General features: G+C 43.2%; 1 protein-coding gene across 3 annotated transcripts in view; it reads left to right on the top strand.

Annotated features, from left to right (window-relative positions):
• The window catches only part of bms1 (BMS1 ribosome biogenesis factor), a 32,590-nt gene that overhangs the window by 8,679 nt on the left and 6,447 nt on the right, over positions 1–17,464 (top strand). For 2 of the 3 annotated variants that reach the window (XM_061706471.1, XM_061706470.1), the window contains exons 10-18: positions 920–1,458; positions 6,543–6,644; positions 6,816–6,973; positions 7,057–7,138; positions 7,693–7,772; positions 8,447–8,629; positions 12,365–12,553; positions 12,674–12,854; positions 15,290–15,348. In XM_061706471.1, coding sequence (XP_061562455.1) covers positions 920–1,458; positions 6,543–6,644; positions 6,816–6,973; positions 7,057–7,138; positions 7,693–7,772; positions 8,447–8,629; positions 12,365–12,553; positions 12,674–12,854; positions 15,290–15,348 — 1,573 coding nt within the window. The remainder of the gene's footprint in view (positions 1–919; positions 1,459–6,542; positions 6,645–6,815; positions 6,974–7,056; positions 7,139–7,692; positions 7,773–8,446; positions 8,630–12,364; positions 12,554–12,673; positions 12,855–15,289; positions 15,349–17,464) is intronic. The other variant, XM_061706472.1, reaches the window with a different exon arrangement.

Below are 17,464 nucleotides of genomic sequence, written 5' to 3'. Positions count from 1 at the left end.
AGGGATTTAATCAGCACTGAAGTCAGAGTAGTCGGTCTGCAATCATTTTTGGAGGTCACAGAGACTTCTTAGGTACTGGTGTAATGATAGATTCCTTGAAACTATGTGGCACAAGACGTTGCTCCAGCGGCAGATTGAACAAGTCCATTGATCCCAGTCATAAGGCAAACTGTGCTCAGTCGCCACGAGGCAAATCTAATGATGGATGGACTGCAGATAGAAATTATCTCTGCTAAATTTGGTGCAAGTATCTCTTTGTGTCTTTTGTTCTTGACTAGTGTACAAATTGTCGAAAAGCAAAACACCAAACAAGATAAATGATATACCGTTCTAGACATTTTGTATCGTAGCCACGATATATATCGTTTTCACACAACAGTTTTTTTCCCTTTTGTGGTGGTGGTGTTAAACGTATTTACTTATACAGTCCCCTCCAAAAGTACTGGAAAGGCACGGTCAAGTCATTTTGTTTTTGTTGTACACTGAAGACATTTGGGTTTCAGATGAACTAAAAGAGGCTGCAGTAAAGGCCTGGAAAAAGCATTTCAAATGAAGAATCTAACAGTCTGGTGTAGTCAATGGGTCTCAGGCTTGATGCAGTTATTGCAAGTAAAGGTTATGCCACCAGCCGTTAAGTGGTATTCGCTTGAAACGTGGGTGGCTTGGAACAAAAAGGTGCTCTGTCCTGAGTTGTTTAACACATCTAGATGTAAATACCATGAAATAAAAGCTGGTATTCTGAACTTTTATCTCATATTCATCTTTTGATCTGAAACCCAAATGTTTTCAGTGTACAACAAAAAGGAATTGACCTTGCCGTTCCAATACATTTGGAGGGGACTATATATTGAACTGAGATTTTGTTGTTGTTGTTGTTTTTTTTTATACATGAGACATTTTCTGTGTTTGTGTGGGTCAGAGAAAACGAGGGCCAGATGGAGCAGTGTATCTGGGATCCTGTGTGCAACAGAGAGAGGAGAAAGGTGATCTTCACTGAAGAGGAGGAGGATGACAAACGTGACGTCAGTGACTCCAGTGAGAACGAAGACAGTGAAAACGAAGACAGTGACAATGAAGGTGATCACAAGGAGCAGGATTGTGCACACAAAAAGTTCTCCGGTTTTGTGAGAGAGAAAAGTGATAAATGTACAAGTGACGAAGGTGGCCCAACAGTGAAGAAACAGAAGCTGGAGGAGAAAATGGATTTTCAAGAAGCGGTGGCCGAGTTGCCTATTTTCGCCGACAGTGAGGACGACCTCGAGATGAGTGGGAGCGAAGGGGAGGCTGGTAAAGCAGGAGACTCTGGACATTGCTCGGAAGGATATGAGGATGAAGAAGAGAGCGGCAATGAAGAGATGGATGATGATAAGAGCGCCCAAGAGGAAGAGGAGGATGCAGCTCCAACCGCAGTGAAAATGACAGCGAGCGATAGTGAAGAGGAAACGGAAAAAGAACCGGGTAAGTGCATGTTTTTATTGCAGTCAACAAACTATTGGTAACATTTACACACAAAGACGAAGGTGACCGTCTTTATTACTGCAATTATTCAGATTTGAATGTTGCAGTGACATCACGGCTTTACGGTCATCATGGTTGTGGCTAACTGGAGCATACACTCAATTTCTTGTTCATTATAGTACCTGATACCACAAAGGCATTTAACCTGAAGAATACAAATGCTTAATTGTATTATTAAATATAATTGTTTATTATCAACAAAACAATGGAAATGGAGCTGTTTTTGCTTGTCGTCATTATATTTTGCAAGGCTTGAATTACGCGTTCTCGCATTGCTACTTGCAAGTCAAAATTCGCTTTTTGCATCTCATAAAAGACATTGAAAAGCAAAACTTCAGATCACAGATTGTTTACTGTGCCCAACAGATTCACGGACTTGACAACGCGATTGTGTCATCACCGAAAAGGCGGAGGTAAAGCTAAGCTTAGTTGCTGGCGAGGGCAAAGCTGAATCGATGAGAACAATGCAAGCGCAAAAGCCGGAAAATGGCCAAAGTATGGTAGCATTTCATTGTGAAATGCAAGGCGCGCACCCTTGACATGTAAGGTTGTAACATGGACCTTTTTCCGCTGCCAAAGATCCTGATTAAGACGGCTAAACACACTATATACCAACCTTCATATGTCGGGATATCCCCCCCCCCCCCCCCCCCCCCCCCCCCTTTTCGTTTATCATAAACGTAAGCTATTTGGCAACTGACTCAGTGCGACCGCTTCAACCGTTCATATTTACATCGCAGCTGGTGAGTCCGAGAGGTGCCTTTAGGGAAACTGCGTAAATGGGAGTGAATGTGTTGTCTTGTCGTACAGTACGTAATTGTAGAAATTGATTACTCGGAAAATTATTTGTATCGGAATGTTTGAGTTAAAACAGTGAATGATCACCGTCATAAAAAGGAATTTATTTTGTTTTGTAATATAAGAATAGATCAGATTAAATATGTTGTTAACAGAGTCAGCCAGAGCTCTAAGGAATGCAACGTTATCAATGTCCTTTCACCATCATTCCTGTCGGAAGGGGCTTTCCCACCACAGGAACCTTTGCAGGAACTTCCCGAGCTACCCTAGTAGCTTGAGTTCCCCTTGTGTCCCCACTGAAAATAACTACCAGGATATGGAAGGTTCACCCTGGATTGTTTAGTTCCTCCTGGAAGGTAGGGTCTTCCTCGAGCTACCAGGCATTCTTTTGGGGCTTTTCCACCAACCAGCCCAGGAAGTTTTGAGTTCCTGGTAGCAAAACGTTCCTGCGTCCCATGTGGCTTGTGTTTCCATTGCACTAATTAGTTCAGGGTAGTTTATGCAAATATTTCAAGCTTTCAATGTCTTATTTTATATCTTAATCTAAATTTCAAAATAGTTTGGATACCTTTAAAACCTAATCCTTTATCCATCTGAGGTAGTTGAGAACTGATTCTCATTTGCAATCCCACCCTGGCTGCAAACAGTCTTTTAGGTAGTTAGTTTTATTAATATATTATATATTATTACATACAGGTGCATTTAAATAAATTAGAATATATTCTATTTTGTTGCGATGACATACCGCAACAGAAGCTTGCAAATGACGATAGATGTGGTTTATCACCTGGAAAATGCAATAGAGACATGAGCCTGAATCCTTACATAGTTCCATAATTTGAAAACAACAAATCACATTTTATAGTCATCTGCAAGCGTCTACATTTATTTATTTATCTTAAAAAGACAAGTTTTTCTAGCGTCTTGGCTTTCAGGCAATTAGCGTATTTTCACGACCATAAGGCGCACCGTATTAAAAGGCTCAGTCTCAGTTACGGGGTCTATTTCTGTATTTAACACATACATAAGGCGCACCGTATTATTGGGGGCAGGCATGGTAAAACATGCGCTATCTGAAGACATACGGGAGCATGCATCTACGCTAAAACAATGTTTTTAAAAAGGCAGCGGCAGCAAAAATTAGTTCCGTTGTACTTTATTGAAGTATGTAACAATGTACTTATTTTTTTGATCAATCCTCATCTACAAATCCATCAAAGTCCTCGTCTTCTGTAATTGGAAATGAACAGCCGGGCAAGTTCTCCATCAAACACGGCGGGTTGCCTCTCATACTCGTCGGAGTCGGTCTCGTTGCCGGGGGGGGGGGCTCCTCAGAAATGATGCCGGCTTTTACGAAAGCTCGAACAACAGTGCAAGCGGACACGTTAGCCCAAGCATCCGCAATCCATTCACAAATGGTGGCGTAACTCGCCCGGCGCTGCCTCCTAGTCTTAGTAAAGCTGTGTTCGCCATCTGTCATCCATGGCGCCCACGCCGCTCGCAACTTCTCTTTGAACGCCCTGTTTACACCGATGTCCAGGGGTCGGAGTTTGTGAAAATAAGGTAAATAATCACATCCATATTCATCTGCAGGCTTCTGTTGCACAATCTATGTCATCGCAATCAATTAGAATATATTCTATCATCTCAATGATTGAGAATAGATGTACTCTAATAAATTAGGATATTTGGATTTATTAAGACATACCTGTGTATATAATAAAACTCCCTGCCTAAAAGACTGTCTGCAGCCAGGTTGGCATTGCAAATGAAAATCAGTTCTCAATTGCCTCACCTGGATAAAAAAAAAAAAAGGGTTTTGTTTTACAGGTATCAATATTTAAAACTTAGATTAGGATATCAAATAAGACATGAAGTAAAGCTTAAAAGACCAGCATTTATTTTAGATCCCGTTGGTGTCAGTAATGAGCAACATCAGCCTTATTTGCTTAAGCGCCCCTGGACTAATAAATGCGATGGAAACACAAACCACATGGGTCCCAGGAACCTTTTGCTACCAGGAACTTAAAGTTCCTGGGCTGGTTGGTGGAAAATCCCCTATACTTTGTTGTATGTTTTTTCTTTGCCGAGTAAGGACAAAAGCCCTGTTTTTGTTTTAATTCCTCATTTTAAAAAAGAAGGAAAAAAAAAAAAAAAAAAAAACACCACGCAAAACAGGTTTTCCCTCATGGTTCTATGATTGTGGGGTGAAAGGTGCAGCACTAGTGTGGACTGAATGGGTGGCAATATGGGGGAAATTAAATGCCAGTAATTTGAATCTAATAACCCGTCAACAACATTGAGAGCGTGATTTGAGCGCGGGGACTATGGTAGTTAAAAATTTAGTTCACCCTTCCAAAAATGAACTATGAACTTATTAACTAGTGTATTTTTGGGGGACGGTGAAGTGAACTTATTTTGAACTAGTTTGTGTCGAAAAACAGCTTTCCGAACACTGACTTTACTTGCATACAGGGTGCTTCAAGGTTTTGCTCAGTGTAGTCACAGCCCTACATTCAATTCCCCCATTATATTGTCATATGTTTATTGCTTAATAAATCCCTTACTTAGGGTGCCTGTGTGATAAACATGTAAAAATGGGCTCCTCAAACTGAGAAAGTTGCACTTCAAATGAAGACATTATGAGCATAACTGCTCCTCAAAGAGAAAAACATTTTGAGCCTTGCAAAAGGTACCTTGAGAAACTGAAGAAACAAGGTGGTCGGATATGTGGGGGTCCACTATACATACAGTCCCCTTCAAAGGTATTGGAACAGCAAGGTCAATTCCTTTTGTTTTTGTAGTATATTGAAGACATTTGGCTTTCAGATCAAAAAATGAATATGAGACAAAAGTTCAGAATTCCAGCTTTTTATTTCACGGTAGTATTATTTAATCTGGATGTGTTAAACAACTCAGGATAGAGCACCTTTTGTTCGAAGCCACGAAGTATTGGAATAGACATTATTAAATTGACCTAAAGTGGATAACATTCAATATTTGGTGGGAAGAATGGAACGGGAGATCGACAGGCGGATCGGTGCAGAAGCTGCACCGATCCGCTGCAGTGATTTGTATCGGTCCGTTGTGGTAAAGAAGGATCTAAGCCAAAAGGCGAAGCTCTCAATTTACCGGTTGATCTAAGTTCCTACCCTCACCTTTGGTCAACAGCTTTGGGTCATGACCGAAAGAACAAGATCCCGGGCACAAGCGGCCGAAATGGGTTTCGTCCGCAGTGTGTGCGGGCTCTTCCTCAGAGAGAGGGTGAGAAGCTCTGTCATCCGGGAGGAGCTCAGAGTACAGCCGCTGCTCCTCCACATCGAGAGGAGCCAGATGAGGTGGCTGGGGCATCTGATTCGGATGCCTCCCGGACGCCAGCCTGTTGAGGTGTTCCGGGCACGTCCCACCGGGAGGAGACCCCTTGGACGACCCAGGACACGCCGGAGAGACTATGTCCTTCGGCTGGCCTGGGAACGCCTCGGGATCCCCCCCCGGAAGAGCTGGATGAAGTGGCTGGGGAGAGGGAAGTCTGGGCGTCCCTGCTTAAAGCTACTGCCCCCCGCGACCCGACCTCGGATAAGCGGTAGAAAATCCATCAATCACGTTCCAATAATTTTCCTTACTTGAAAAGTGGATGGCTTCAAACAAAAGGTGCTCTGTTCTGAGTTGTCGAAGACATCTAGATGTACCGTAAATACCATGAAATAAAAGCTGAAATTCTGAACCTTTGTCTCATATTCATCTTTTGATCTCAAACCCAAATGTCTTAAGTATACAACAAAAACAAAGGAATTGACTTTGCCATTCCAATACTTTTGAAGGGAACTGCATGTATAGTGGACTCCCACATATTCTCTGTTCGGCATTTGCAAATTCACCTATTCACATATTTTTGTTTTGGAACCAACAAAAACGCCACTCTGTTGTCACAACGTTATGCATATTGTCATGCAAATTGTTGTCATGTACATGATCTGCAGTTTTTGATTTACATGACAAATTGGCCTTGTACGTTTCGTCGTTTATTATTATTATTTTAAATTTATCTTCCCAACACACACTTTTGCCTTAAAATCCTTACATGACCTCTTAAGCGCGACCATCAACACCCCCATGTTTATCCAAGGAGAAATTTGACACTACCAGCGGTATATTATCTGCATCTATTATGGAGTTTGTTTGTCCTTGAGCTCACTTCATGGGACCTTTTTTATTTGGGTCGACAGGGGCTCTGCGGTGGAAAGACTGTCTGCAGCAGAAGGCATCTGAAGCTTTTCTCCGCCACCAAGAAGCTTTGCCCAATCTGCGGAAACTGGTTTACGGTTCAGGTATCACACGGTGCCCTTCTACAGGCTTCAAGGCAGCAAGTCCAAATTTAGTTTTGTATTCTTTTATTTTTTGTTTTATTAACAGAATGCATGAAATGAAACTACCACTTTCTGATGTTGCATAGTCTGTTATTTGTGCTGTTTTTGCCAACTTTTGTTGTCTCTTTATAGTAGCTGAGGCAAAAGAGGAGAGTGACGAGGATGATGAGGAGGAGTTGGGAGGACTCTTTCGCGTTAACAGACCTCAGAAGAGTAGAAGGTTTCAAGCAAATGCTCTTGATTGTTCCCATTTCAAACCTGATTCCTCCCACAACTGGGATCTGGAGGAGGTAGTGTATTGTCACACCTAAGTGGGTTAGTATAATATCATTTCGATTAAATATAGCTGAAAGGTCTTAATTGTCCCATTCAGATGCTGAACTCCATTAGGGATTGCTTTGTAACGGGGAAATGGGAGGAGGACCAAGATGCTGCCACCCTCCTGAAGGAGCATGGTAAATAGTATTGTTCTTTAAACTTTTCTTTGAATTCAGTTATATATTTGATAAAAATAGAACAGTAATACACGACACCTCTTTGATATAAAATTCAATGTAACAAAAGTGCATGTGTGTGCAGATGCGAGAGGCCGAGCATTTAAGCCTTCTATTTTTCATTTGATGAATTGTCCTTACGCATGTGTTGTACACTCGTTTCACCACCATGTCCTGAAAAACTTTATTTACCCGTTTAAAAATCGACTAAATCGTCTGGCGCATCTGCAGGAATAATATCTGTCATTTGCGGCTCTTCTTCGATGGTTTTAGGAGCGACTTTCAACCGTTTCTTATACAGCTCAGCAGTTAAACATGACGGCAAACTTCGTGGAACGCTGGTCAAGTAACAGTTTTCATTCATTATGTCAGAGGTTTTAGAGCCCGGAGGTGACCGGAAATTACGAGGCGGCTGCTGCCTCCGAATGCTATATGCAGGGAAAACGCTGGATTTTTAAAAATTGTTTCTGATTTGTTAGTTGATCTGATCATTAACAAAGACTTCTTTCATGTAGATGAGGTGTATGGAGATTTTGAAGATCTGGAAACAGGCGAAGTCCACAAAGGCCAAATTGGGGCACAGGACAAAGCCGAGGTGCGCTTGGAAAATTCATGACTAACTGTGACTTCACTTATATAGCGCTTTGTCGACACTATCACAGTGCCCAAAGCGCTTTACAAAGTCATGTTAATTTCAAATTTCATGTTAATATTAGTATGTGTTTTGAGCGGTTTTATGGTGGTATTTTACAGTTTTCACCCTGTCACGAGCACAGGGTTTGGATATATGAAGCTTTAGCTTTCGACTAAAAAATGCTAAAAAGGTGTAACTTTGACCATAAATTCCTTCAACTATAATAGAATCAATGATTTCCCATCATATACACAAAACATTTCAAATTCTCTTATTTTTACTAAAATGTCTGTCCCTTAAAGCTGCCGTCATTACCGCCACATTGACCATTTTCAGATAAGTGAAGTTTATTCAAAATCTGATTCTTTAATTCCCTGTGTCATTTTGTCTTGTCTTTAAAAAAAAAAATGCCTGAAGTATCTCAACGTTATTATTCATTGCATATGAAATTTTGGTCCAGATTTGAGCAAGAATCATGGGCCACATACAGTAAAAATGATGTGGGTGTCCAGATCTGGCCCCTGGGTCTTGAGTTTGACACCTATGGTGTACATCATAAACATTTAAATTTAGCAATGAACTTCCTTTTCCACTACTTTTGTAATGATCTTTTATTTTTTTATTTTGACCAACAGAAAAGTGAAAGTGATGAAGATGCAGCTGAGGAGACGCCAAAGGAGGTGGATGATGCTGAAGTCCAGAAAAACAAGCGTTTGGATAAAAAACGCAGGCTGAAAGAGAGATTTGATGCGGAGTATGATGACGGAGATGCCACTTACTTCGATGATCTAAAGGAAGAGCTGCAGAAGCAGGCGGAGGTATTTGCAAACAGCTAGTGTGCGGTTGCAGCGTCTTACTAATTCCAAATGGCAGAACACATCAATCCATCCTCTTCCGCTTATCCGAGGTCGGGTCGCGGGGGCAATAAATAAGCTTTAGAAGGGAAGCCCAGACTTCTCTCTCCACAGCCACTTCCCCCAGCTCTTCCAAGGGGATCCCGAGCTGTTCCCAGGCCTTCCGAGAGACGTAGTCTCTCCAGCGTATCCTGGGTTGTCCCCGGGGTCTCCTCCATTTGGGACGTGCCCGGAACACCTCACCAGGGAGGCGTCCTGGCGGCATCCTAAACAGATGCCCGTGCCACCTCATCTGGCTCCTCTCAATGCGGAGGAGAAGCGGCTCTACTCTGAGCCCCTCCCGGATGACCGAGCTTCTCACCCTCTCTCTAAGGGAGAGCCGGGACACCCTGCGCAGGAAACTCATTTTGGCCGCTTATATCTGGGATCTTGTTCTTTCGGTCACGACCCACAGCTCGTGACCATATGTGAGGGTAGGACCGTAGATCGACCGGTAAATGGAGAGCTTTGCCTTTCGGCTTAGCGTCTTCTTCGCCACAACGGACACTGCCAATCCGCCTGTCGCTCTCTCGTTCCATTCTTCCGTCACTCGTGAACAAAACCCCAAGCAAGACCTCTTACTGTCATTGCCCACTTGAGCATTGAAGCCCCCCAGCAGAACGATGGAGTCCCCAGTGGGTGCTGGGCATCCCCTCTAAGGACTCCAAAAAGGGTGGGTACTCTGAACTGCTGTTTGGTGCATAGGCACAAACAACAGTCGGGACCCGTCCCCCCTAGCCGAAGGCGGAGGGAGGCTACCCTCTTGTCCACCGGGCTGAACCCCAACGTACAGGCGCCGAGCCGGGGGCAATAAGTATACCCACACCTGCTCGGCGCCTCTCACCGTGGGCAACTCCGCAGTGGAAGATAGTCCAACCCCTCTCAAGTGGACTGGTACCTGAGCCCAAGCAGTCTGTGGAGGCGACCCCGACTATATCTAGTCAGAACTTTTCATCCTCACACACCAGCTCGGGCTCCTTCCCTGCCAGAGAGGTGACATTCCACGTCCCTCGAGCCAGCTTCTGTCGCCGGGGATCGGATCGCCAAGGTCCCCGCCTTCGGCCACCGCCCAGCTCACACTGCACACGACTCCTATGGCCCCTCCCACTGGTGGTGAGCCCATGGGAACAGGGACCCACATTACTCTTTCGGGCCGGGCCCCATTGCTGCAGGCCCAGCCGCCAGGTGCTCGCCTTCGAGCCCCACGTCCGGGGCTAAGGGAAACCTAGATCCATTTGATTCTTTCTCCATAGGGGTTTTTGGAGCCGTGCTTTGTCTGTTTTCTCACCTGGGACCTGTTTGCCATGGGTGACCCTACCAGGGGTGTGAAGCCCCAGACAACTTAGCTCCTAGGACCATTGGGACACACAAACTCCACCACGATAAGGTGAAGGCTCAAGTAGGGGGCAGAACACAATACTATCATATATAGGGCTTGACACTGCGATCAAAATGGTCGCGTATGCGACCCTTTTTTCAATATGTGCGAGTAAAAACTTCACGTGGTTCCACTTTCATGAGTGCATGTTTTAGTACACCCTCAACACAGTCTCACTATATAAGACATGGTGGTTGAAATTCGCCGTCTTTTTTCACTGCTTCAGTCAATTTCCTCCACCTGCACGCTCTCCTTTCTGAAGATGGATAGAACGTCGTCTCGTTACGACAGGCGAACAGGCGCACGCAGTGGAAATTGTACACACCATCACCGCACCACATCATGAGTCTCACTCCCCACAGTATAAAACAGTGTGCCGTGAAAAAGTATTGCCCCCCCCCCCCTCTATTTTTTTATATTTTTTGCATAATTTCCCCACTTTAAGATCATAAAAAAAATGTAAATAGACAAATATAACCCAAGGAAGTTAAAATGCTGTTTTTAAATGTCAGTTTCATTTATTCAGAGAAAAATATTCAGTTCCGTGGCCCTGTGTGCAAAAGTAATTCCACTCCATGTTAAATTAGCCACAACTAATTCATGATTAATTGTGGCTAATCAAATTTTGGTGAATTTCCACACCCAGGCCTTACTACCTCCAAACCTGTTCAATCAAGAAATCACTTAATCTGTCCCGACAAAATATCTAAAAAAAGCTGCAACAAAATGACACGATCCAAAGAAATTACAGAACAGTTGAGAAATAAAGTAATTGACATCAGTTTGGAAAGGGTTACAAAAGCTTTAGGATTCCAGCGAACAATAAGGAAAGCCATTATCCTCACATGGAGAAAACATGGAACACAGGTGGACCTTCCCAGGAGTGACCAGCCTCCAAAGATTACCCCAAAGAGAACAGGAATAATTCATCCAGGAGGCCACAAAGGAACTCGGGACAACTTCTTAAGAACAGCAGGCTTCACTTGCTTCAATTAAGGTCAGTATTCATGACACAACAATAAGGAAGAGACTGGACAAAAATGCATCCATGGCAGAGTTGCAAGGCGAAAACTACTGCTGACCAAAAAGAACATAAAGGCTCGTCTGGCTTTCACAAAAAAAACATCTGAATGACTTCTAAGACTTTTGGGAGAATATTATCCTGAATGAAAGGCACACTTTCATCAGAAAAGCGCACATTGACCACTGGCCAACAGTCCAGTCCTTCTTCTTCTTGGCCCAGTTGAGACGCTTCCTGCGTTGGCTCAGGCTCTTGACCCGAGGAACCCGACAGTTGTAGCCCATCTCCCGGATGCGGCTGAATGTGGTGGCTTTTGAAGCCGTGACTCCCGCCTCATTCCACTCTTTCTGGCTCTCAGCTTGATTCTTGAATCTTCTCAGTTTGATAATCCGCTGAAGCCCACGGTCACCTCTTTTGCTGGTGCATCTTTTCCTGCCACATTTTGTCCTTCCAGTAGACTTTCCATTGATATGCTTGGACACAGCACTTTTGTGGCTTACCTCTCCTATGGAGGGTATGGAGCAATGACGGTCTTCTGGCCAGTTGTCACGTCTGCAGTCTTTCCCATATTGAACCCAACTCAGACAATTGAACCAAACTGAAGCAATTTAATAACACCTGGGGAGGTGCTTTGAGTTAAGCAGATAATTAGTGTGTGCAACTCTGTTTAAAACATTTATGGCCCACAAAATCTGGGGGGATTTCTTCACAGTATTGCAATTTTTTGAATTCCTGATTTTGTGGGTTTTATGAGCTGGAAGGCCAAATGATATAAAAGTAAACAAATACTTGAAATTGTTTATATTGCGGGCCCTGAATCTATAGTCAATGCAAGTTTAACTTTTTAAATGGAATTATGGAAATAAATAAACTTTTCCATGATATTCAATTTTCTGGGAACAGGTCTGCATATCTGCTCCAGATGTGTAAATGCCCGGAAATAAAACCTGATGTTGAACTCTTGTAAAGCCTGAGTGCGTTCAGTCTACAGCAAAAATAAAGGGATTAATCTTTCAGTACCAATAATTTTGGAGCGGAACAACATATTTGCTACCGCAAACAGGAATGAAAAAAAAATCCCTTTCCTCAGGACATTTTTATGTACTTCCTGATCAATGAAATAGCAGCATATTATGCTGACAGTTGGCGACCCAATAAAAACTCACCCAGCCCCTGAATTGTTAGTTGTTTATAATAATGCCAATAAATATGCATTTCATTCCCATCTGTGGATCTAAATATGATTTGTATTTGTCCACAGCTGAACAGGGCGGAGTTTGAGAATCTGGATGATGAGACAAGAGTGCAGTATGAAGGTTTCCGGCCAGGAATGTACGTCAGGTTGGAGATCTTCGCTCTACCCTGTGAATTTGTCACAAACTTTGATCCTCACTACCCCATCATTCTCGGTGGTTTGGGCTCCAATGAGTGGAGCGCCGGATACCTGCAGGTATGTCGAGTTGATTCACATTGTATTCTGACAAGGTTTTGCTACTTCTTTAAAAAAAAATTGTATCAAATGCGTGCATTTGTGTCGGTCTGTGTGCTTTTGTTTATGTGTGTGTATTAGATGAGACTGAAGAAACACCGCTGGTATAATCGTATCTTGAAGACACGAGACCCACTCATAATGTCCCTAGGCTGGCGTCGCTTCCAGACCATCCCCCTTTACCATATCGAGGACCACAACGGGCGATACCGGCTTCTTAAATACACACCACAGCACATGCACTGTAGTGCCTCCATCTGGGGTAAGTTGGAATAGTATAATACACCCGTTAAAGTCACCTGTGACCCCACTCACATTTAACGCAATTTTCCAACTGTTGGTTCCAGGCTGGTGCGACAATTCATTTGTTGCTGAAACGGCCTCCTTTAAGAATAGCTTCTATCCATGCATCTGAATACTATGCCTTTCAATAGGAGCAAAACAAATCTTTTCTAACTCTACATTTAGGGTTATTGGTTATTTATCATTTTTAAACACAATCTTTATCCCTCATCAGGATCCTGGGTGAGTTGGAGCCTATGTCAGCTGACTTTGGGTGAGAGGCAGGGTACACCCTGGACTTGTCACCAGCCAATCGCAGGGCACACATAGACAAACAACAATTCACACCTATAGACAGCTTAGTCCTCAGTTAACCTAACCTGCACATTTCTTATATGTCCTGAAATGTCGGAGAAAACCCGCACAACCACAGGGAGAACATGCAAACTCCGCACACTAAACCATGATGCATGATGATAGGGCGGGGTATAAATAATCTTTAACGCCTTGCTGAATTCGTAAGGTTGCTCACTTATAAAGTCTCCAATTTTGTGGTTGTTTATTGCTTGTGGTAATTGACAGGATAGCAGTCAAAATGCATCAAAAGACACAATATAGAAGTTATTAAATATGACAGTGATCTCGTTCTTAAATATTTCAGGGTTCTCGTTTGATGTGCGTCCCCCATCTGAGACGCACAAAAATTAGCAGGGACGCATAAAGTAAGATTATTCTGTGTCTTAGCAGAGCTATGTCTTAGTACTCCGGCATGGTGCTAGAAATCTGGCGAATTATATATATATATTTTTTTTTTGGTTGCATATGCGCCCTAATTTCTGAATGTTGCGGCCAAAAAAACAGTGTGCATACAGGTACCGAGTCATTTGAGGAAGAAAAAAACATTCCCGCGACTTGAAAGCAGACACATGAAACCATTGTGCTCTCGAAACCAATCGGAGATTGTGAAGGGCGGGTACCCTCTGTCTGATGGCCATGTGCGTCTGTGTGAACGCGCATGCTTTTGAAATGTGGGTACATGAAGCCAAGTTAATTTTTTTTTTTGCACAGTTACAGAAAGTTGAGGGGCATAAATGGAATTAGTCCCAAAGTCTAACGCCACCGCGATGATGTGGCAACATTTAGGATTTAAGCCAGATGAACTTGCATTATTATGCTCTATCATTATGTCAGTGGCATAAAAAACTGCGCTTCTGCTGTTAAGAAGTAAGGGTACTTTTACTCCGTTACAATGATCTAAATGTCGCTCGCTGCTTTTATCAATTATTGCTTATTTATCAACTATTTCGTGCGCGAGACGACCACTTTGGCATCGGGCACTGTTTGCACCAATCCAATTCAAGTCTGAAGTTACTAACTATTTACTCAGTACTTGAGTAATTTACTCAAGTAATTTTTTGCAGGACTACTTTTTACTTTTACTTGAGTCACATTATTGACAAGTAATAGTACTAGCTATGCCCTGGTTCGAGCCAGCGGCGCTGCAGCTCGGCATGACAACCAAAGTAGAATTAGCGGCTCATGCATGGATGGAGAAGATGGCTACCTGCGAGAACGATGTAAATTGCAGGACACATTGACCATTGACACTTCAAACGTATGTCGTGGAAATAAATATGCATGCTTCAAATCGCCACCAAGCGGCATCGGGTCTTGTCTTCCCCGTTGCGCCGCGACCCGCAGCTGGGAAATAAGCCTGACTGCTTAAGCCAGCAGCAGCTGGACGGTGGGTTGAAGCGTTTTGGGAACCGGGGAAAAACTACAGTGGGTACGGAAAGTATTCCGACCACCTTCCATTTTTCACTCTTTGTTATATTGCAGCCATTTGCTAAAATCCTTTAAGTTCATTTTATTCCTCATTAATGTACACACAGGTTTTTCACACCTGGATTTGGGGATCCTCTGCCATTCCTCCTTGCAGATCCTCTCCAGTTCTGTCAGGTTGCATGGTGAATGTTGGCGTACAGCCATTTTCAGGTCTCTACAGAGATGCTCAATTGGCTTTAAGTCAGGGCTCTGGCTTATTTCTCACCATCTTGGGAGTCCTCCAGGTGTTTTTTAGCAAACTCACTGTACCCACTGTAAACCATTAACACTGTTAACACGGCAGAATGAGTGCGCTCACTTTAACTTTTATCAGGAAGGGCTTTTGAGTTCTGACGCAGGCAATTGTGATTCGCTAGCGTGGCGAAAGTGGGCAATATTCGCTTCGCCACATCCTGCTACAATTAACGATTGGCAAGGTGACGAACGGGCAGCACGAACCCCGAGTTAAATTACTACTGGTATAGCACAATTTATGATGTAGATATTTATAAGGGATAGTTTTAAAACGCCTTATAAAATGCTGTATCTAACCTGTTGCACTGTTGTTCCCTCGCTTTTTTTTCTCTAAAGGTCCAATTACACCACAGGGAACAGGATTCCTGGCTCTGCAATCGGTAGCAGGAATTAAAGTGAGTAATCTTCCCTCTTCTTGCTGAACTCTCAAGACTATTAGTCTGTTTTCAGGTTGTGTCAAGGTCACATTGGTCAGGTCACCCCCAACCAGAGGGCCACAGACCAGTGCATCATTTGGTACTGGGCTGTGCGAAAGGAGGACAAAATGTGATTGCAATTTTAATTTCATACAGAAAATCCACAGACTATTTTATTTAGAAAAAGGTCTGTGCAGCTTTCTGCCACTTAAATTGTCTTGACCCAGGATTAGAGCTGGGTGATTATGGAAAAAAATAAGTCACGATTATTAAAATCATGTTTACCGTATTTCCACGGCCATAGGGCGCACCGTATTAAAAGGCGCAGTCTCAGTTACGGGGTCTATTTCTGTATGTAACACACATAAGGCGCACCGTATGATTGGGCGCAGGCATGGTAAAACATACGCTAGCTTAAAACATAAGGTAGCATGCATGCACGCTAAAACAATGTTTTTAAGAAAGCAGCGGGAGCAAAACTGAGTTCGGTTGTACTTAATTGATGTATTTAGCAATGTACTCGCGTTATTTTTTGATCAATCCTCAACCACAAATCCATTCAAGTCCTCATGTTCTGTATCCGAAATGAACAGCTGGGCAAGTTCTCAATCAAACACGGCAGGTTCGAGTCAGTCTCGTTGCCATGCGAAAGTTCGAACAACGGCGCACGGCATCCACAATCCATTCGCAAAATGGTGGCGTAACTCGCCCGGCGCTGCCTCCTAGTCTTAGTAAAGCTGTGTTCGCCATCTGTCATCCATCGCTTCCACGTCGCTCGCAACTTCACTTCGTCAAGCCTCCCGGAATGATGGCAAGCCCCGAGTTATTCCTTGCTCATGAATCCATTGCTCGAGTTGGTCTTCCAACTCGGGCCACCCCGCCTTGTTTCCGCGTTTTGTTTTCCCCGCCAAAACTCAGCTTTGTCTTCTTGACTTGGCGAAGCTCGTTTTCCTGCTTCCTCCACTTGCGAAACCATGGATTCGTTGATCTTGAATTCTCTCGCTGCTCAAGAAAGGGGGGGAAAAAAACAAAACAATGTATAAACATAAATACTCATGGCTAAACTATTGGCACGTCTGGGCTGACTGTATTGTCTTATATATTTGCCTTAAAAAATCCTCTTTTTTCTGGCATGTTAATGTTGTAATCCTAATTGACCTAAAAAAAGGAAAATTTTACTTTCATGTCAGACAGTCGGAGTCAGCGGTAAAGCCATGACTCTATCTGCTGTTCCTGCTGTGCACGCCTTCGCCTTTTAGGGGCAGTGTGGTGGGACGCATGCATGGAGCTGCATATTTACAGCAAGCTAAAACAGAGTAGAAGAAAGTTGCAATAAAACGTGAACACATTTTTCATCCATGATTAGGAAGACTAAATGCCTGTGAGTATTGTTACATTGTATGTGTTAGCATGGCGTTTGTGTGTGAATATTCGTTATTGGAAGGTAAATCCCTCCCGTGATCGAATGCTAATATTAGCTAGCCCATCAATGGGGTTTTCCATTGACTGTTAGCATAAGCTGGGGATGTCTTATATTTAAATATACAATGTGTGCAATTAATTTTGTTGTGTCTTTTAGTTTTACAGTAAACTCCAACTGGGGTGTCAAACCGCTTTAAGCGCGTTCACATGCGTTACACCCTTGCTACAAGCAACAGAGGGTGCGTTTACAACGCAGGAACTTGCATGCACAACTCGCACCGCAACACAATTTTTCTGCGATAACGTTTTTACTACCCAGTATGCCTACAAGCTAAACATCCAGCTAAAATGACCAAAAACAAACTTTGCTGGAGAGCTTCTTTTAAAAATGGGATATCTGTGCTCTGTGATAGTCAACAATTAGAATGTCACGTTTAAGAGGAAAATAGCAAGAAATAGAAATGGAAATCCTTTGCTACTGTATGGTGAAGATGCAATGAATACAGGATGCAACTCCCAAGTTTTTTTTCAAAATATAACATGAAAATAGGAATTAAGACGAGTCTTCCACACAGCAACTCTGTTTAATGTGGCAACCGGTTTTGTGTGTCATGTTTATCTCCTGTCACCTGCAGATGACCTCCCACTGACTGCATCGTGGTGAGGTGCAATA

The sequence above is a fragment of the Phycodurus eques genome, chromosome 19 (assembly GCF_024500275.1).
Source record: "Phycodurus eques isolate BA_2022a chromosome 19, UOR_Pequ_1.1, whole genome shotgun sequence".
In the NCBI taxonomy this organism is placed as follows: domain Eukaryota; kingdom Metazoa; phylum Chordata; class Actinopteri; order Syngnathiformes; family Syngnathidae; genus Phycodurus; species Phycodurus eques.
This window is presented reverse-complemented; position numbering and strand designations above follow the sequence as displayed.